We start from the raw sequence: 20020 nt of genomic DNA, 5'->3' as shown, positions 1-20020 counted from the left end.
TCTGATTTAGAGATCGAATTCAATTCTGTCACTAATTTTAACTAATATTTAGCGACCGAATTTAATTCCGTCGCTAAAAAAATCAAAATTTCTGATTTAGCGACCGAGTTAAATTCCATCGCTAAATTTAACTACTATTTAGCGACCGAATTCAATTCCGTCGCTAATTTTAACTAATATTTAGCGACCGAATTCAATTTCATCGCTAAAAAATCAAAATTTCTAATTTAGCGACCGAAATAGCGACTGAATTGAATTCGGTCGTTAATTTTAACTAATACTTAGTGATCGAATTCAATTCCGTCGCTAAATTTAACTACTATTTAGCGACCGAATTCAATTCCGTCGCTAATTTTAACTATCATTTAGCGACCGAATTAAATTCTGTCGCTAAAAAAAATTAAAATTTATAATTTAGTGATCGAAATAGCGACCAAATCCAATTTTGTTGCTAAATTTAAGTACTATTTAGCGACCGAATTCAATTCTGTCGCTAATTTTAACTTTTATTTAGCGACCGAATTAAATTCCGTCGCTAAAAAAAATCAAAATTTATAATTTAGCGACCGAAATAGCGACTGAAATAGCGACCAAATTTAATTTTGTCGCTAAATTTAGCTACTATTTAGCGACCGAATTCAATTCCTCACTAATTTTAACTACTATTTAGCGACCGAATTAAATTCATAGCTTTCTCCTTCATGATCTTCTTCTTAAGTAATTGATAACCCCCACGAGACGTAATAACAGATGTTTCATTCTTTGCCTGAGCCTCTTGTGTCTTCTTTCTTTTCTTCTGCAAAAGTATCATATAATGAGATTAAGGGCAAAAAGTAATATTCACAACTACACAAATGACAATGCATATAATTCTAACTTACCATAAACTCCTCACTCATTCTAGACTTTATAAATGCATCCCACGTCTTTTGATCTATAGTGGGATTTTCATTATCGGGAAATTCTCCTTTCTTTCCCCCAAAAATATACTTGCTTGTGAGGGTGGTCTTATATGCCCTCCATCTCTCAGCCATAATAGAGAGGATCTTCCTTCTCATCTTTTCTGTGTTGGGAATGTCCCAAGTTTCCTACATTTACGATAATAATGAGTTAATACATGTTGATAGTCTAATCATGTTTAATAATGAAAATGTTGTGTGTAAATAAAAATTTACTGTAATATCAGCCCAAATATGATTTTTGACAACCTCCTCTACATCATCCCAACTAGGGATTAAAATAGAAAATCTTGGTTCTAGCATGAACCCCTATCATCCCAAATATTATCAAGTTGGAATGTTCTCCCATATTCCTTCCTGATGATCATCACGAGTGGCATGCACATCATCTACATCATCATCTTCATTGAAAGTTGGTTCCACATGTATTGAGAAGGAAGGAGTATCCATAATATCGGCCAAATCTCCAAATTCGTCACATACATTGTTATTCTTACCCTGTAGAACAACTGACCACTTATTATTAGATGGATCAGTGACATAGAATACTTGTTTTACTTGGATAGCCATGATGAAAGGCTCTTCCTTATGACCAACTTTATTAAGGTCCACCAAGGTAAATCCAAATTCATCAATTTTGACACCACTATTACTATCAACCCACTTGCACTTGAATACAGGTACTCGGAATGGACCATAATCGACCTCCCATATGTCTTCAATAACCCCAAAATAGGACATCGATGCTGTGACAGGGTTCTTATCATTATTGGTTGAGAAATGCATAGAATGAGCAACTATCATAATCCCACTATTTTGCATGGTACTTTTGTCATCTTGTGCCTTTGTATAAAACGAGTAATTGTTAATGTCATATCCACAAAAAGTAAATACATCAAAGTTAGGCCCTTGAGCTAAACGTTGTAAAGTTTCAGAGACATTTAAATTTGTCCCAGTATTCTTTTTGAACCACTAGGTGAAAGTCTTATTATGGTCATTCAACACCAATTTTTCGAGCATTCGAGGGTTGCTTCTCTTCACCAAGTCTTTGTGGGCGTTCAAATAAGGAAGAACCTCATCCGTGTTGTTCAAAATATATAAATGTGCTTGAAGAACTTCTTCTCGTGACATGGTCTTTAGTTTTGTTCCTATTGTACCCTTCCCAGCAATTCGTCCCTCATGACGAGTCTTAGGAATGCCTATTAATTCAGCTTGGGCCATGTATTCAGTACAAAACTCAATAGCTTCCTCTACAATGTACCTTTCTATAATGGATGCTTCGGACGGTCTTGGTTCTTCACATACTCTTTCAATATCTTCATGTATCGCTCAATTGGGTACATCCACCTCAAAAAGACAGGACCACACAATCTAACCTCCCTGACCAAGTGGATGATTAAGTGAACCATAATGTCAAAAAATGAAGGAGGAAAATACATCTCCAATTGACACAATATTATAGCAGCTTCATTTTCCAACTCATCCAACTTCTGAGGATCAATTACTTTGCTACATATGCCATTGAAAAACAAGCAAAACCTAGTTATGACTTGTCTCACTTGTTTAGGTAAAAATGCTTTATTTCGGTGCATACTATTATTTTGAATAAAATATGATTAAGATTACAGTCGTGAATTATTTGGCTACTTTTTCCCCCAAGTTTCAACCCTAAACTTTTTCACGCATATGTTGGGTTGTTGTAGTTTCTGGAAAAGTATTATTTTTGGATTACTTTATGTTTTGGAATTGCTCACTTTCATCAGTTAAATTCCTATTGAGTCAAATCTAGGGATTGTTAATAGAAATAGATTGGGAGACAATAAACATGCACCAAAGACCAAGCAGAGGATCGAAATCCAAGATAGTGGAGCGTCCATTCCATTCACTAGTGCAAAAATTGGATTTAAAATCGAACTTTTAAGATCGCTTATAAGGTAACCGATCTTAAAAGTGACGCGGTGACAATTTTGTAAATAAAATGAACACTTTTAAGATCGGTTCAAATTTAACCGATCTTAAAAGTACTTTTAAGATCGGTTATTTTATGACCAATCTTAAAAGATATGTCTGACACAACTTTTAAGATCGGTTACAAAAGAACCGATCTTAAAATTTGTATCAGCCATAACTTTTAAGATCGGTTATAAAATAACCGATATTAAAAGTACTTTTAAGATCGGTTATTTTATAACCGATTTTAAAAGTAGCACTTTTAAAATCGGTTATTTCATAACCGATTTTGTATGTAGTATACAAAATCGGTTCTTGAATAACCGATTTTAAAAGTATCTTCAGAAACCTTTTATATTTCCCTTCAATCTCATTCTCTTTAATCTTTCCCTTTACTCGTTTTTCTACTCTCTCAAACGCTCTCATTTTCTAAAGAGGTAAATTTTGTTGTTGTTTTCGTTTTTGTTTTCCTCTTCTTATGTCTCTTTTCGTTTTCTCATGTGCTTCTCTTGTTTCTGTTTTTAGGTTCATTTTTGCTAAATTTCAAAGCTGGAATGGCTCGTTCTGAAAGGAGAACGGCCCGTTCTGCATGGAGAACGACCCGTTCTTCATGGAGAACGACCCGTTCTCCTTTCAGTATGGGGCGTTCTGCTTGGAGAACGGCCCGTTCTGAAAGGAGAACGGGCCGTTCTCTGAGCAGAACGGCCCGTACTGAAAGGAGAACGGGCCGTTCTGACTCTGTTCTTCAAAAATTCTTTTTTAACAATCTGGAACGGCCCGTTCCAGTTTAATTTTTTTTTCTCCGCCCAAACTTTTAAAATCGGTTATAAGACAACCGATCTTAAAAGTTAACTTTTAAAATCGGTTAAATAACCGATTTTAAAAGTCTTTTTTCCACTAGTGATTATTTACAAAAACTCCATTGACCACTCTCTTCAATAATAAAATAAAACTAGTTACTTGAAAGCATAACAACTTATTTATAAAGTTAACATAGAGGTCGCACCTGCAACCAAATGAAGGCAGAGAAATGGAGCACTTTGAACGGAATCCACAGCGCGCGAAGAGAGAAATCCTTGGCAAGCAACAAAGTGACGGAGGAAACTGGTGGAGAAAGAAAGAGAGAGAGAAGAAGAAGAAGATGCATTAACTTAAGGAGAGAAGAATGATTCTGGAAGCTCAGCGATGCTATTTGGAACCATCTGCGGGATTAGCTTCATAAATGCACGTTTTTGGCTCCATTGAGATTATCCAAAGCCAACACCTATTACTAATAATAATAAAAAACTATAATCATTTATTTAAAGTTGAAAGTTGTAGTTTTGAAATATTATACGACTGCAAATTATTTATTTCAATATACGTAAACACTTTTTTTTTCTTTTTTGTGCCTTGAGTCAATTTGACATACGTCAACATAAAGGATCACATATTATGTTTTTTAATTAAATTATTTAAAGTTTAAATTTTGATTTTAAATATGAAATAAATTATGTAAAAAATACTTTTTAAAATTTCTTTTAAAAATATTAAAAATAATAATAATCCAAAACAAAATAAAGTTACAACTTTTAAGATCAGTCACTAAAGAGTTGATCTTAAAAGTCATGTGGTGATATTTTTGTAAATATGGTTACAACTTTTAAGATCAGTCACATTGTAGTCGATCTTAAAGGTACTCTTAAGATTGGTTAAAATGTGACCGATCTTAAAAGTTAACCTTATTTACAAAAATGTCACCATGTCACTTTTAAGATCGGCTCTTTAGTATCCGATCTTAAAAGTTGTAACTTTATTTACAAAAATGTCACTGCGTCACTTCTAAAATCGGCTCTATAGTGACCGATCTTAAAAGTTGTAACCTTATTTACAAAAATGTCACCGTGTCACTTTTAAGATCGGCTCTTTAGTGATTGATCTTAAAAGTTGTAACTTTATTTACAAAAATGTCATCACATCACTTTTAAGATCGGTTCTCTAATAACCGATCTTAAAACTCCGATCTTAAAATTAATTTTTGTACTAGTGAAAGGATGTATTTTTTCTACAAAATTATCCCAAGGTAATTTTCATGAATTGGAAAAGAGTAATGTAACATGTGACACCCTTACTACCCCAACACATATATAAAAAATTTATAATACATTTAAGAAGGTTAAATTTTCTAAGTTGGTAAAAGGGTTCACATAAAAATTCGACAATCACATTAATAGAGATATAAAACATAAAACACAAGAGTTTTACAAATTGTTTTCAAAATAATATTACAGTACCAAATACACAAATATTTCATCCTAGAAATCATCTGCCCCGATGTCACACTATCAGAGCGTTCCCAGAATTTTAACTGTTGGCATCCTAGATGCCAATCGTAGCTGGATCTTCTTCACCTAAAATATCCACAGTTTATACGGTGAGAAAAGAAAATATCTATATGCAAAGTACATACAAACACATCATAATATAATCTCATCCTAACTCATTATTTAATAAAATATTCATAAGCATTTATCTATATATATGTATCATAATTTATCAACCATTCATCATCTTCACATCTCAATTCACAATTACATCAATCCATCATAATCCACTTGAACATTACAATTCATTCATAATCCACACAAATTTCACTATGTCAAGGTCACGCTACCCCCTTTTTCCAGCCTAGGGCCGTGCTCACCCCTGACATAACACTGTGCCAAGGTCACGCTACCCTTTTTAGTAGCCTAGGGCCGTGCTCACCCCTGACATAACACTGTGCCAAGGTCACGCTACCCATCAGCTTAGGGTCGTGCTCACCCCTGGTCATCAGTACCACAATCATATCTCATTCACATCTCATTCACATTCCACACTTCTCATAACTTAAATTCACATTACGTACACAATTCCACATCACATACACAACAGATAAGCCCAACAAAATGAGGATTTACACACCCCTCAAGCAATTCACATCAAGATCATCCATGAGTAATATAGCAATAATATTCATAAATTATAATAATCAATAAATAATCAATTTAATATAACAATGAAACTCATAATTATTCCAAAATCTAGTTCACAACATTTATAATTTCTTCTTTCTTCCCAGATCATAATTCCTACAATTTGGCATATCTATAAACCTCAAATATAATTTCAATAGAACTAATATAATTATAAAATTAATCATAATCCTAAGAAATTCTTTCTCTACCCAATTCCCTCATGTACTCTACATATAAATAATCCCCTTTTCCCCCGTACCTGGATGAATAGTAACTTGAGCAGAACCTCCTCTTCTTTTTCCTTAAACGGTAGTCAAAATTCGGGCAGAACCTTCTCTTCTCTCTCCTTAAATCGGGACCGAAACTAGGGTAGAACCTCCACCCCTAAGCTCCTTCCATCAACAGTAGGAAGTAGAGAGAGAAAGAAAAGAGAGAAGGGAGAGAAGATGAGAGGTGTGAGGATTTGAGAGGGAGGAGGGGCCTTTTTATAGGCATTTTCGCGGACCTATCCGGAACGGCCGTTCCGAAAAGTGGAACGCCCGTTCTGGACCCTTCAAATCTACGCAAAATTTTCAACTGGAACGGCCCGTTCTGAAATCAGAACGGTCCGTTCCAAAACCCAGCAGAACGCCCCGTTCTCCTTCTAGAACGGCCCGTTCTGCAAGGAGAACGCCCCGTTCTCCTTCTGGAACGGCCCGTTCTGCAAGGAGAACGCCCCGTTCTCCTTTGGAGAACGGCCCGTTCTGGGCCCGTTCTGGACGTCCCAAAAATACACAATTTTATCATTTGGAACGGCCCGTTCCACATTTGGAACGGCCCGTTCCAGAAACCAAAAATACCCCAAAAACTTTAACAAAATTACGAGAATGCCATTTATTATAAGTTTACAAAAATACCCTCATTCCTTTATTAAAATTACGAAAATACCATTACTAATTACGAAAATGCCATTAATACAAAAATACTCTTTATAAAAAATTGGGGTGTTACAATTCTCCCCTCCTTTTAGAAATTTCGTCCTCGAAATTTTGCAATGGTAAATTCTTCGCTTCTTACTTCTAATTCTTATGCAACCTCACTACCTACAACTCTATTCATTTTACCAAGGAAATCTAAGGGTAAGACAAGTAAATTTTAAGGAATCTAAATCAATCTCTTAAAAGTCTCAAACAAGCCTATAATTAAGGTCTATCCATTCACCATCTTACTTCCAAAATGAGACGTCTAATTGCTACAAAATTTGTAAAGATTTCTTGTATACTAAACACGAGTATATGATTTCTTTTCTCTTCACCTTAGGTCACTACACTTCCGCTGCGCAACTCTGATACATCTTAGTAGTTCGTAAATATATTTCAAGAACACTCGTATGTCTTTACTCTAAAATCATCTTTCTTAATTCAAGGTTACTAAACACCCAAATTGGTTCTTGCTCCTCAAAACAACATTGATTTCTACTCAGAAATGATTATCTATACTTCTACCAATCTTCTCCACTTGGTTCTAAGAAAAGATCTGACTCCTAAGCTTCTCTAATCTCATCCATTAATTCACTAGTTACTTTCAGCATAATCCATTCAATGCTTCTAAGGGTAATCTCACTCATCTAGCATAAGTCTCTAAATTCTTCAATCAAATCCAACCCTTAAATCATCAAAATGATATATCAGAGGTTATCATAATCGAGGTATCTGCTACAATATTGGTTTTACTTCTATGGTTATCTCTAAAGATTAAGTACCTAAGTGTAAGTTCACTAGGTATACATATCAGATCACTAATTTCACCACTCCATCTACACCCAAGTCAAATTCTTATCCATCACCTTATCCTATAATCTCATATCTTGTTATCAAATGAATCAACTAATTATGCTTCTCCAATTTCTTTCAACGATCCACTTAGTATTCGAGTCATACCTAGTTTTACACTATTAAGAGTAATCTCATAAGTCAAACTTAAATCCCTAATTTGAATCTCTAATCATAAATATAAAGATTTCCTACTCAAAATATCGGTTACCACAATGACTTTTCTCAAATAACAACTAAATTTGAAATATTAGTCCTCTTAGAAGTTTAAACTTAACTTAACTCTTTCAGTCAACAAATAATTAAAGCCCTATCGATCAATAAATACCTCACGCTTAGAATTATATAGGCAATGTCTCTAAATATTACACCTGTAAACTTAAGTCATAAGGTAATCTCCATGATGAGTTTTTAATTGTCTAGAATCACAAGCCACTATCTTTCCTTCTTGCATCAACACTCCACTCAAACCTATTTTAGAAGCATTACAATAAACCACAAAAGTCAAGCAATACTAAAACAGGTGTACTAGTCAACTTTTCCTCAAGGGCCCGGTAAACTATCCTTGCATTTACTATCCTATACAAACACAACTCCTTTCGTAGTCAAACTTGTCAAGGTAATGCTAACTTGGAGAATCCCTCTATGAATTTTCTATAGTATTCAGCCAATCCAAGGAAGCTACTAATTTCACTAGTTAACTTATAGGCAAACAAATTAAGTCAACCATGAATTCTCTACCATCAATAGTCAAGGGACTCTTTGGACAGACATCAGAAGTGATCACTGAACCATTAGTGGTTGTCTCTACTATTAGTTCAAAAGACAAGGAAAAAAAATAGGTAATTTAGACATACACGTGATATAAAAGAGTGAGTCGCACCACTCATATAAAACAATTAGAGGGGTTCCATTGATGAAACACATACCCTGGATGAAATCTTTGGGTTAAGTAGCTTCAACACCACTCAAGACAAATACTCTCCCTGTGGCTCTAGGCTTGCTAGCGCTCCCTTCAACCTCTGTTGTTTCTTTCTTATTCTTGGGGCACTCCCGAGCTTTGTGTCCCTTCTCGTAACAGTTGTAACATGTTATCACTCTTGGTACCCAACACTCATATGCCTTATGACCTGGCTTTCCACAGTTGAAGCAATTATCGCGTGGAACAGAACCCTCACTCCCCCCTTTTGATGTTTGTCCAACCATTGGAGATTGACTCTTTCGTTGCATCGAATCTTGATTATTCACCTTAGAACTTGAATTCCCAGTAGACTTGGTGTAAGGTTTACTTTTACCTAAAGCACTAGAATTTGTGGTACGCATAGGACCTCCAGCTCCCTTGTAATAGTCAGCACGTGCACGATTGTCACGGTCATAAATTCTACTCTTGTTGACAAGAGTCGGGTAGTGATAAATTTCTTGATAATTGATTGCTGTTTTTATCTCAGGGCGAAGGCCATTCACGAACTTAATACACTTAGCCCTTTCGCCATCCTCACCATGGTAATGAGTACAGTAGCGAACCAAGGCATCAAATTTTGTAGCATACTCTGCCACTGTGTCATTCCCTTGCTTTAGTTCAAGAAATTCAACTTCCTTCTGGCTTCTTACATCATCCGGGAAATACTTCTCAAGAAAAACCCTCTTGAAGTTGTCCCAATTCAATTGCATTTCTGCATCAATCATCCTTTGAAGTGCTCCTTCCCACCAAAAATGGGCATCAGCAGTCAACATGAAGGTAGCCAACCTCACTTTCTGAGTGAAAGGACACTCCATGGCATTGAAAATCTTTTCGATTTCCATTAGCCAATTCATCGCAACATCTGGGTCATATCCTCCTTGGAAAGTAGGTGGATTATTTCGTTGAAATCGCTCTAACCAATTAGGAGCGATTTCAGTCCTATAGTTGTTACTTACAGCTTGTGCTAATGCTTGAAGAGCATCAGCAATTGCACGATCATTCCTACCAGCCATAATCTAAGAAAATAGTACACAATCAAATAAACAACAGACATAAGGAATTATCATACTAGCATTAGTGTACTAACATTTCACAAAATACCTTAACCATTCCAAACTCACTTTTTTTCACTTTAAACTCATATTCAAGCTTTTCAAAACAGCTCACAAAGGACTTAGAGAATAAAATTTACATACTACCTAAACCATAAAGTTAACATGCAAGCACCAATACTCAAGGAACATTCCAATCTCTCATCAAAATATCAAAACTCCAATTCTCAAATACAACCACCTTTGATTCAATTGCTTACTACTATAGATTCCTAAATTCCATTAACCGTAAACTCTTAAATCATCCAAATTTAAGGTCTTTTTACGTAAAAAAGTATCAAACAAATAAGAAATTATGAAAAGATCAATCAAAAATAGCATCATCAAGTTATATCATGTCTATCAGACAAATCTTGAGAATACAATGCACACAAATAAATAAATAAGAACATAATTAATCATCTCATTAGCACATCAATCAACTCATCACATTATTAATCTACCAAACAAGCATAGTAGACTCATTACTCACGGCCGATTGGATCGACCTGCTCTGATACCACTAAATGTGACACCCTTACTACCCCAACACATATATAAAAAATTTATAATACATTTAAGAAGGTTAAATTTTCTAAGTTGGTAAAAGGGTTCACATAAAAATTCGACAATCACATTAATAGAGATATAAAACATAAAACACAAGAGTTTTACAAATTGTTTTCAAAATAATATTACAGTACCAAATACACAAATATTTCATCCTAGAAATCATCTGCCCCGATGTCACACTATCAGAGCGTTCCCAGAATTTTAACTGTTGGCATCCTAGATGCCAATCGTAGCTGGATCTTCTTCACCTAAAATATCCACAGTTTATACGGTGAGAAAAGAAAATATCTATATGCAAAGTACATACAAACACATCATAATTGTAGACCCCTAAAATTGTCCGGGTCGGAAATAAAGCTTGAAGACTCTCGAAGACTGAAGGAAGATCAGCCAGAAGGACTCCTGGAAGGCCCTAGGAGGGTTCTCTGTAGGTCTAGAGGTCTTAGAATAGCTCAAAATAACGAAGTGGAGGGAAAAAGCCCAATACGGCCGTACTGCATTCAATACGGCCGTATTGAAGCTTCAATACGGCCGCAGCGAACTCAATACGGCGTATTGAAGTTTCTGAAACTTCAATACGGCCGTACTGAAATCAATACGCCCGTATTGACACTTCAATGCAGCCGCTGTGAACTCAATACGGGCGCATTGAAATTTCTGAACTTCAATACGGCCGTATTGAACTCAATACGACCGTATTGAAGTTCAAAAATTTCAATACGGCCGTATTGCTCCCGTAGGCCGTATTGCGCCTATTCCCTATAAATATGACGTCAATTGGACGTCATTCCACACTTTGGAAGATAGTTTCAACCCTCTCCTTGAGTATTCTGGGGTTTTTGAGCAGTGTTCTGCCCTAGAAATCACTCGGAGAGTTGATCCGACGAAGTTCTTAAGCCCCGAGCCATTTTGCTTGAGGATCGAACCTAGTCGAGGGGAAATCTTTTTGATTCCCTTAGTTAAAATTTTGTTCTAGGAGAGCGAGGAGCGGGCTTGTAGAGCGAGGGAACGCCAAAACGCTTCCCAGTTCATTTTTTAAAAAGCACGCTTCAAGAGGTTTCCCTTCAATCCTTCCTTTTACTGCTTTCTGTGTGCATATATAAACTGTCATCATGTAGATAGTCAATTTATAATTGCTTAGAATAAATAGGGGTAATTTAGTGATTTTACGCTGTTATTTTAGAAAATAATCTGTCATAGGGAACCCGAAAGGGGCGCTGTGGGGTGCTAACACCTTCCCCACGTGTAACCGACTCCCTTACCCAACTCTGGTTGTAGTGGCCAAAGTTGATTTTTAAATCAATTGCCTTATCCCTTTTTCCAATGTTTTGAGTAAAACATTGGTGGCGACTCCACGAACCCTCCTCTTATGAAAACCACTAATCCATGGAGGGTCCCGCTTGGGATTAATATGGATTAGTGAGCCTTTTAATAAAATTGCTCGTTTGACGAGGTCTCAGTTTGAGAATAAGTCATTCTAGCAATCCATATTTTAAAAACAAACGAGTCCAACCATCCTTCGCGAATGCCGAAAGCCCGTTTCGGGCCGGTGGCGACAGATGGCGACTCCGCTGGGGAAGCCTCGAGAGTCAGTCCCATTTAGTGACAGATTATTTTTAACAAATAATAGTTAAAATTACTTCATTACCCCTTGCTTGTATGATAACATGTTTATCTATTTGGCTTTAAATAACTGTTGTTTGTTTAAATTTCCACAAATTGTTTGGAGTAAATTGCACACAAACCTTTGCACACAACAGTTCCCTCTATACCCGGGGGCATGAGTGGTAATCCATAGGGAGTGGATGTTAGTACGGCCGGTTGATGGGTTTATAGGAGCCTATGAGACCGTTGTCGAAAAGCATCACTCAAGGTGATAACCATGAACTTGAGTCCGACGGTGCGTTGGAGCTTTCCATCGACCTACGACAAGAGGAATTGGGTCCCTATAATGGGGGCACCTTGGGGGCCTTTGACCAAGTGAGAACAGTTAGATCCTCCTTGAATATGCACTTTTCTGCAGGAGACCCCTACCTCGTAATTTGCTCGTGACTGTTCGTGGATGAGTGAATTGTTTGTGCATTCGTTATGTGACATTGTTTGTGCATTAATAAATAACCTCGTGATAAGGTCTAAAAATAATCCCCATGCATAAAAAACCATGACATGAGAGGAAAGACCATGTGTGAAAATATAATAAAAGTGAGGAGCATGTACATCATTACCAACAAGACGTCATGCATCCTCATGAAAACATACATTTTAGGATCACCAATACCTCTTGACATGAGTGAAAGAGACCCATGACTATAGAGATTCTCCGTTGTGGAGAAATCATAGATAAAGAAGGGTGGTAAACTTCCGTCTTAAAAAGGCAGCGCCTTAAAGATGGAGGTTTATCAAGCTCATGTTAAAGAGTGTATTCATTCTATAAAATAAACTAACTAAACATTCATTTTAGAAAGTGGCTGGTCATCTCTCTGTCCTTACGCGCGCACGGAAAATCAAGAAAATGGAAGCATTGGAGGAGCAAAACAAAAAGCTCACAACCGAGCTTTCACAGCTTAAAGAGCAAATGGCGCAAATGATGGAACTCATGCGTCACCATAACGTCCATGGATCTCATCACAGTGAGCATGGGTCCCATCATGAGGAAGAGGAGGAAGAGCATGAAAAAGATCCTCCAAGCGCCGTACCCCTTGGGGCAGGAATTATAATAAAAGAGCCCGAGGTATCAAAGGAACAATTCCATGCCCTCGAGGATCGGCTAAGGGCTATGGAGGGGCACGACTTTGACATTAAGGATGCCGCCGACATGTGTTTAGTGAGGGACATTCAATTCCCTCCTAAATTTAAAGTGCCAGATTTCCCAAAGTACGTGGGAGCGACTTGCCCTAAAAGTCATCTCACCATGTACTGTCGCAAGATGGCTGCATATGCCACAAATGAAAAGCTCTTGATCCACTGCTTTCAAGAGAGCTTAGCTGAAACTGCACTCAACTGGTATATGCAGCTAGATGGAAATCTAGTACACACATGGAGACAGTTGGCCGACGCCTTCCTCAAGCGCTACAAATACAACATCGACCTAACACCCGATAGGTCTAATCTTCAAGCCTTGAGTAAAAAGAACGATGAATCCTTCAAGGCGTACGCCCAACGTTGGAGGGAGTTGGCGGCACAGATAGAGCCCCCGCTGTCGGATAAGGAGACGGTGTCCTTATTCATCAACTCGTTGACTGGTCCCTATTACGATAAGATGATAGGGAACACAACGACACTCTTCTCGGACATCATCACCATAGGAGAAAGGGTGGAACAAGGACTTAAAAGTGGGAAGCTGGCTAAGCCTTCCCAATCATATGAAGCTAAGAAGGCCTTTGGGAAGAAGAAAGAAGGAGGAGTCAACGCTGTAACCATTGCTCCGTCTTCTTCCGCTTCGAAGTCAGGCAAATCGCAAAACAACTCTGTGAAGAAGTTTGATAGACTTCCGACCACTTACAGCGATCTCCTGCCGAAGTTAGTGGAGGCGCGCCTTATAGCTTACATTCCACCAAAGAAGGTGAATCCACCCTACCCCGATTGGTACAATCCGCAAGACAAATGTCTATACCATTCGGGGGCACAGGGGCACTCAACGGAGAACTGCCGAGCTCTCAAGTACAAGGTCCAAGACCTTATCGACGCTGGGTGGGTCACTTTCGATTCGACGGCGCCCGACGTGAGCAAGAATCCTCTACCGCAGCAGGAGTAGAGAGAAGGGCAAGCCATGATAGGGCCCCTCCACATTTTTCTTTTAGGGACTCATGATCAGTACCCGAGATCATGAGGACCTTTTCATGTAAATAAAGGGTTTTGTACAGTTTTACACTCATATATCAATAAAAAGGCATTTTTCACACAATTATTCTCTCATTTTGTTCTATTCTCTCTCTCTCATTAATATTAATAAACTCTAAACCTAAACAGAACCAATAAATAATTATGTCTGTGATTGCTCGCTCTGACCGGGATCCGAAAGCCGAGGGTGAATGGGTTGAGTCGGACAGTGATGAGGAGACCATCTCTCCGGACCTGCAAAGACTGCTAGATCAAGAAGCTCGTCTACTCCAACCGAATCAAGAAGAATCGGAGACCGTGAATTTGGGGCAGGGTCAAGAATTGAAAGAGGTCAATATTGGGACCCGTATCAGTGATGGAATAAAAACGCAATTAATTCAATTATTAAGGGAATACAAGGACGTATTTGCATGGTCGTACCATGATATGCCCGGGTTGGACTCCAACATTGTCGAACACAAGTTGCCCTTAAAAGAGGGGTTTCGACCTATTAAGCAAAAGCTTCGACGAATCAAGCCCGAATGGTCGTTAAAGATTAAGGAGGAGGTAGAAAAGCAATTGGACGCGGGATTCTTGGTTGTATCCCAGTATCCCGAATGGCTGGCTAACATTGTGCCAGTCGTCAAAAAGAATGGGAAGGTTAGAGTGTGTGTTGATTATAGGGATTTGAATCGTGCCAGCCCAAAGGACGATTTTCCCTTGCCACATATTGATACACTCGTGGATCACACCGCCACAAACACACTCTATTCCTTTATGGATGGATACTCGGGGTATAATCAAATCAAGATGAATATAGAAGACCGCGAGAAAACTTCTTTCATTACACCCTGGGGAACTTTCTGCTACAGGGTGATGCCTTTTGGACTTAAAAATGCGGGGGCCACCTACCAACGAGCGATGGTGACTCTATTCCACGATATGATCCACAAAGAAATTGAAGTATACGTGGATGACATGATCGCAAAGTCAAAAGACGAAATGGACCACATCCAATATTTGAGAAAATTATTCAATCGGCTTCGTAAGTATCAGCTTAAGCTAAACCCGGCTAAGTGTACTTTCGGAGTTCGGTCGGGTAAGCTTCTTGGGTTCATCGTCAGTGAAAAAGGAATAGAGGTGGACCCCGATAAAGTAAAGGCAATAATGGAAATGCCTCCTCCTAAAACCGAGAAAGAAATTAGAGGATTCCTCGGCAGGGTGAACTACGTCGCAAGGTTCATCGCACAGCTGACTGACACGTGCAAACCAATATTCAAACTGTTGCGCAAGAATCATTCCGAAACTTGGGATGAGAATTGTCAACGAGCTTTTGACAAGATCAAACAGTGCTTGGCCAATCCACCAGTATTGGTGCCGCCTGTCGAGGGAAGGCCATTAATCCTCTATCTAACAGTGCTTGATGAGTCCATGGGAGCCGTGCTAGGGCAACAGGACGAAACTGGAAAGAAAGAACAAGCCATCTACTACCTGAGCAAAAAGTTCCTTGATTATGAAACCCGCTACACGCCATTAGAAAAGACTTGCTGTGCGTTAGCGTGGGCAACACAAAGGCTCAGGCAGTACATGATAAGGCATACTACTTGGTTGGTTTCCAAAATGGACCCAATTAAGTACGTGTTCGACAAACCAATAATCACTGGGAAGATTGCCCGATGGCAAGTGCAATTATCAGAATTTGACATCATACATGTCACACAAAAGGCCATCAAGGGTAGTACCTTAGCTGATTACCTAGCACACGGGCCGACCAATGACTATCAATCCCTTCAGGATGATTTCCCCGATGAACATGTAATGAGTATACAACATGAAGATCCTAAGGACGATGCGTGGACCATGTATTTTGATGGAGCCTCCAACATGCTTGGACAGGGGATCGGGACAGTGTTAATCTCCCCACAAGGAAAGCATATCCCTCTAACAGCAAGACTCAATTTCGACTGTACAAATAATATGGCCGAATACGAGGCTTGCGCGTTAGGAATCCAAGCGGCTGTCAATAATGGTATCCTCAAACTCAAAGTATTTGGAGATTCGGCTTTAGTCATCCATCAGCTACGAGGAGACTGGGAAGTCCGAAATCCTAAACTGATACCATATGTTGAGCATATCAAAGATTTGACACAATTCTTCCAAAGTGTCATCTTTGAATACATTCCAAGGGAGGAGAATCAGTTCGCTGACGCCCTTGCTACACTATCATCGATGTTCGCCTTGGATAAGGAGCATGAAATGCCCATCATCAATATCCGGCGGCACGATAAGCAAGCGTTTTGCCTACTGATAGATGAAGCTGTTGACGATCATCCATGGTTCCATGACATCAAACAATATCTGTCAAAAGGGGAATATCCTGATATGGCCAGCGATAATGATAAAAAGCATATCCGAAGAAGGGCCATGGGATTTCTGTTGATTGGAGAAACCCTCTACAAAAAGAATTATGACTCGGTCTTGTTGAGATGTATAGACCAAGTCGAAGCTCAAAATATAATCAAAGAAATACATGAGGGGGTTTTTGGTACCCATATTCCCGGGCCTGCAATGGCTAAGAAAATCCTCAGAGCAGGATATTATTGGTCGACCATTGAAAAGGATTGTTACCAATACGTCCGGAAATGCCACAAGTGTCAAGCATATGCCGACAATATTCATGTCCCACCAACGCCACTCAATGTTCTGGCTTCACCATGGCCATTTGCAATGTGGGGCATGGATGTTATTGGACCCATCGAGCCAAAGGCATCCAATGGACATAGGTTCATCCTTGTGGCCATTGACTATTTCACCAAATGGGTAGAAGCGGCATCGTATGCTCATGTGACCCGAAAGGTGGTAACATCCTTCATCAGAAAGAATATCATATGCAGATACGGTATTCCCGATAAAATCATCACTGATAATGGATCCAATTTGAACAATAAGATGGTGGAAGAGCTGTGCAAAGAGTTCAAAATCCAGCACCATAACTCTTCCCCATATCGACCAAAGATGAATGGGGCAGTCGAGGCAGCCAATAAGAATATCAAGAAGATAGTACAAAAGATGGTTGTCTCATTCAAAGACTGGCATGAGATGCTACCCTTCGCTCTCCATGGTTATAGGACTTCAGTACGTACATCCACAGGAGCTACTCCATTCTCCCTTGTTTATGGAATGGAGGCAGTTCTGCCGGTTGAAGTCGAGATACCGTCTCTGAGAGTAATCATGGAAGCAAAACTTTCCGAGGCAGAATGGGTTCAAAGTCGATACAACCAATTGAACCTTATCGAAGAAAAACGACTGAACGCCATATGCCATGGTCAAGCCTACCAAAGGAAGATCAAAAAGGCTTTCGACAAAAAAGTCCATCCTCGAACCTACCATGAGGGAGAGCTGGTGATGAAGAAAGTGCTACCAGCTCAAAAGGACAAGATCGGAAAGTGGGCCCCAAATTACGAAGGACCATATGTGGTGAAGCGAGCTTTCTCCGGAGGAGCATTGATTCTCACAGACATGGACGGAGAAGAACTTCGATACCCAGTCAACGCTGACGTGGTAAAGAAGTATTATGCTTGAAGACGTTGCTTGCATCAGCCCGCTAGGATGAAAACCCAAAAAAGGGCATCCTAGGCAAAAGTTAGGGCAAAACAAAAAGCCCGCCAGTACAAGGGTACTAGGCAAAACAAAGGCAAAATTGTCCCCGCTAGGACATGTCCTAGGCAAAAATTAGGGGCAAAAGAATAAGATGCAAAAAAAGCAAGCAACGATCACTTGAATCGAAAACCGAAAGGCGGTTCAAGTAATAATCTTCTAGAAGCAAGCGTCTTGCAGCATCTACACTCCTGGCTCAGGCATCTCACCCGAAACAACTAGGGAAACGGGAAGAGCAGCAATTACAAATATAATTGTTTAAGCCAAAAATGTATAGCCCACCTCGGCCAGCCATTCTTCAGAAATTCCCTTTGTAAATCTTTCTGTATAAACATTTGTGAATATCAATAAAATATCCATTTGTTTCTTTTCTTTCTTGACCTTGTGATTATGCCTTTAAATTGATGTTTCTAAAAAAAAAATTGTACGAAACTCTTAATAATCGGTCAATGAAAGAAAATTGGAGGGATTCCTGTAAAATCCATAATCTCCTGTATAAAGGCTCACAAAAATACTCCCTCGCGTCAATGACAGAAAGTCCTCCAAGAAGAAGAGGATAGGGAGAGCCATTCACTTTTCTAAATAAATGAACAAAAATAAAAATTGTATTGCATTTGTGCACCACACACACATTAGTTGCACATTCAAAAACCTTATCATGAGGCAACTGCATAAAATAGAAAAATAGAAAATTGCTTGTGTATGACAGCAGCAAGCAAAATGCAAAGATTCAGAAAATCAGCAGCATCATACATAATAATTGAGCCTGGAGAGGCTTGCCGAAAGAATACTCTCAAAATAACTGAGCCTGGAGAGGCTCGCCGAAATAATACTCTCAGAATAATTGAGCCTGGAGAGGCTTGCCGAAAGAATACTCTCAAAATAACTGAGCCTGGAGAGGCTCGCCGAAATAATACTCTCTCATAATTTCTTTAGCACTTTTAAATTCTGTACAGCAAAAGCCAAAAGCATAAAAAAGGCAAAATACAGAAAAAGCCAAAAAATAAAAAAGGCAAGGATACAGAAAATCCAACAAACAGTTTGTACAGAATAACTGAGCCTGAAGAGGCTTACCAAAATAATACTCCACATCCTCCACAGTATGCAGAATAACTGAGCCTGGAGAGGCTCGCAGAAATAATACTCCCCAGAGGGAACCTCAACTCACGCTCTTGGATTCAAAATCCCCAGCAAGAGCTATCAAAGCAAGATCGACGACATTCTCAATGGAAGTACGATCACCCAAGCAGAATATCCAAGTCAAAGGACTGAAACTTCCTCAGTGAAGATAGCTCTCCAACTCAAGTGTTGAGTGAGGCTAAGCCTGTAGAGGCTTCCTAAATAATACTCTGGGATACATAAGATCCCCAAATCCCCAGTCGCCTACTCAAGAGGCATCCCTGCAGAAGGAGAAAAAATAAAAAAATCAATAATCATTCCCCAAGTGGAATTTGGCTCTCAGCCAATCATTGAACGTCAAGCTGATACGCCTAACAGAAGAGGCTAATCAAAATCAACGACAAAATCCCCCAGTGGATAACAGCCTACACAGAGGCAGCAAAATCAAAAAACCAAAAGAGACACCCGAACAAGGATAACCGGGATACTCCACCAACGTCGAAAGGACGTCAGCCAATCATAAGGCACCGCTCACATCAGAAAGAGCATCTTTGTGTCTACACCCCAAAGGAATCAAAAATTCCCCAGTGGGCACCAACTACGCAATGGAAAGTTGGGACACAAGAACCTATGAGTAACTGCACATCCCCTAGACGGATCCCTGCGTTATCCAGCCCCTAGTGGCACAAAATCGAAAAACAACCGTCGAAGCAGCATCGTGGACTGTGGAGACAAAATCATCACAAATCCCTGGAAAGGAGATATTCACGCTACCCCGTCGTCACAAACACGGAGGTATGCAGCTTCCGGCTCGGGCAATGAGCGAAGCTATCTCTGGAAAAGGGGTACACACTGCTTACCGTTGTCACAAGGGTACTTAGCTTCCGGCTCAAACAAAGAGTAAAGCTAAGCCTGGAGAGACGGTACTTACAGCTTCCAGCTTGGGCAACAAGCAAAGCAAGGCCTGGAGAGGCAAAACTCACACCGCTCACCGTCGTCACAAAGGTACTTAGCTTCCGGCTCGAACAAAGAGTGAAGCTAAGCCTGGAGAGGCGGTACTCAACCATCAGCGTCATCAGAGGCG

General features: G+C 39.2%; 1 protein-coding gene across 1 annotated transcript; it reads right to left on the bottom strand.

Moving 5' to 3' along the window:
- Nucleotides 1–8664: 8664 nt before the first annotated feature.
- On the bottom strand, nucleotides 8665–9787 carry LOC145949857 (uncharacterized). The gene is made up of 3 exons (XM_083060758.1): nucleotides 9779–9787; nucleotides 9469–9693; nucleotides 8665–9342 (listed from the first exon to the last, which is right to left on the bottom strand). The coding sequence occupies exons 1-3, from the start codon at nucleotides 9785–9787 to the stop codon at nucleotides 8665–8667; spliced, it is 912 nt and encodes a 303-aa protein (XP_082916884.1).
- Between the last annotated feature and the right edge of the window lie 10233 nt (nucleotides 9788–20020).

Source organism: Cajanus cajan, chromosome 7 (genome assembly GCF_000230855.2).
Source record: "Cajanus cajan strain Asha chromosome 7, NIPB_CcT2T_4, whole genome shotgun sequence".
Classification (NCBI taxonomy): Eukaryota; Viridiplantae; Streptophyta; class Magnoliopsida; order Fabales; family Fabaceae; genus Cajanus; species Cajanus cajan.
This window is presented reverse-complemented; position numbering and strand designations above follow the sequence as displayed.

Bases quoted from the DNA above. Each gene is read 5' to 3' on its own strand.
- LOC145949857 (XM_083060758.1), bottom strand. The intron at 9,343-9,468 runs GTGAGGTTGGCT...TTTCTTGAGAAG, and splicing joins AGTGTCCTTTCACTCAGAAA to TATTTCCCGGATGATGTAAG.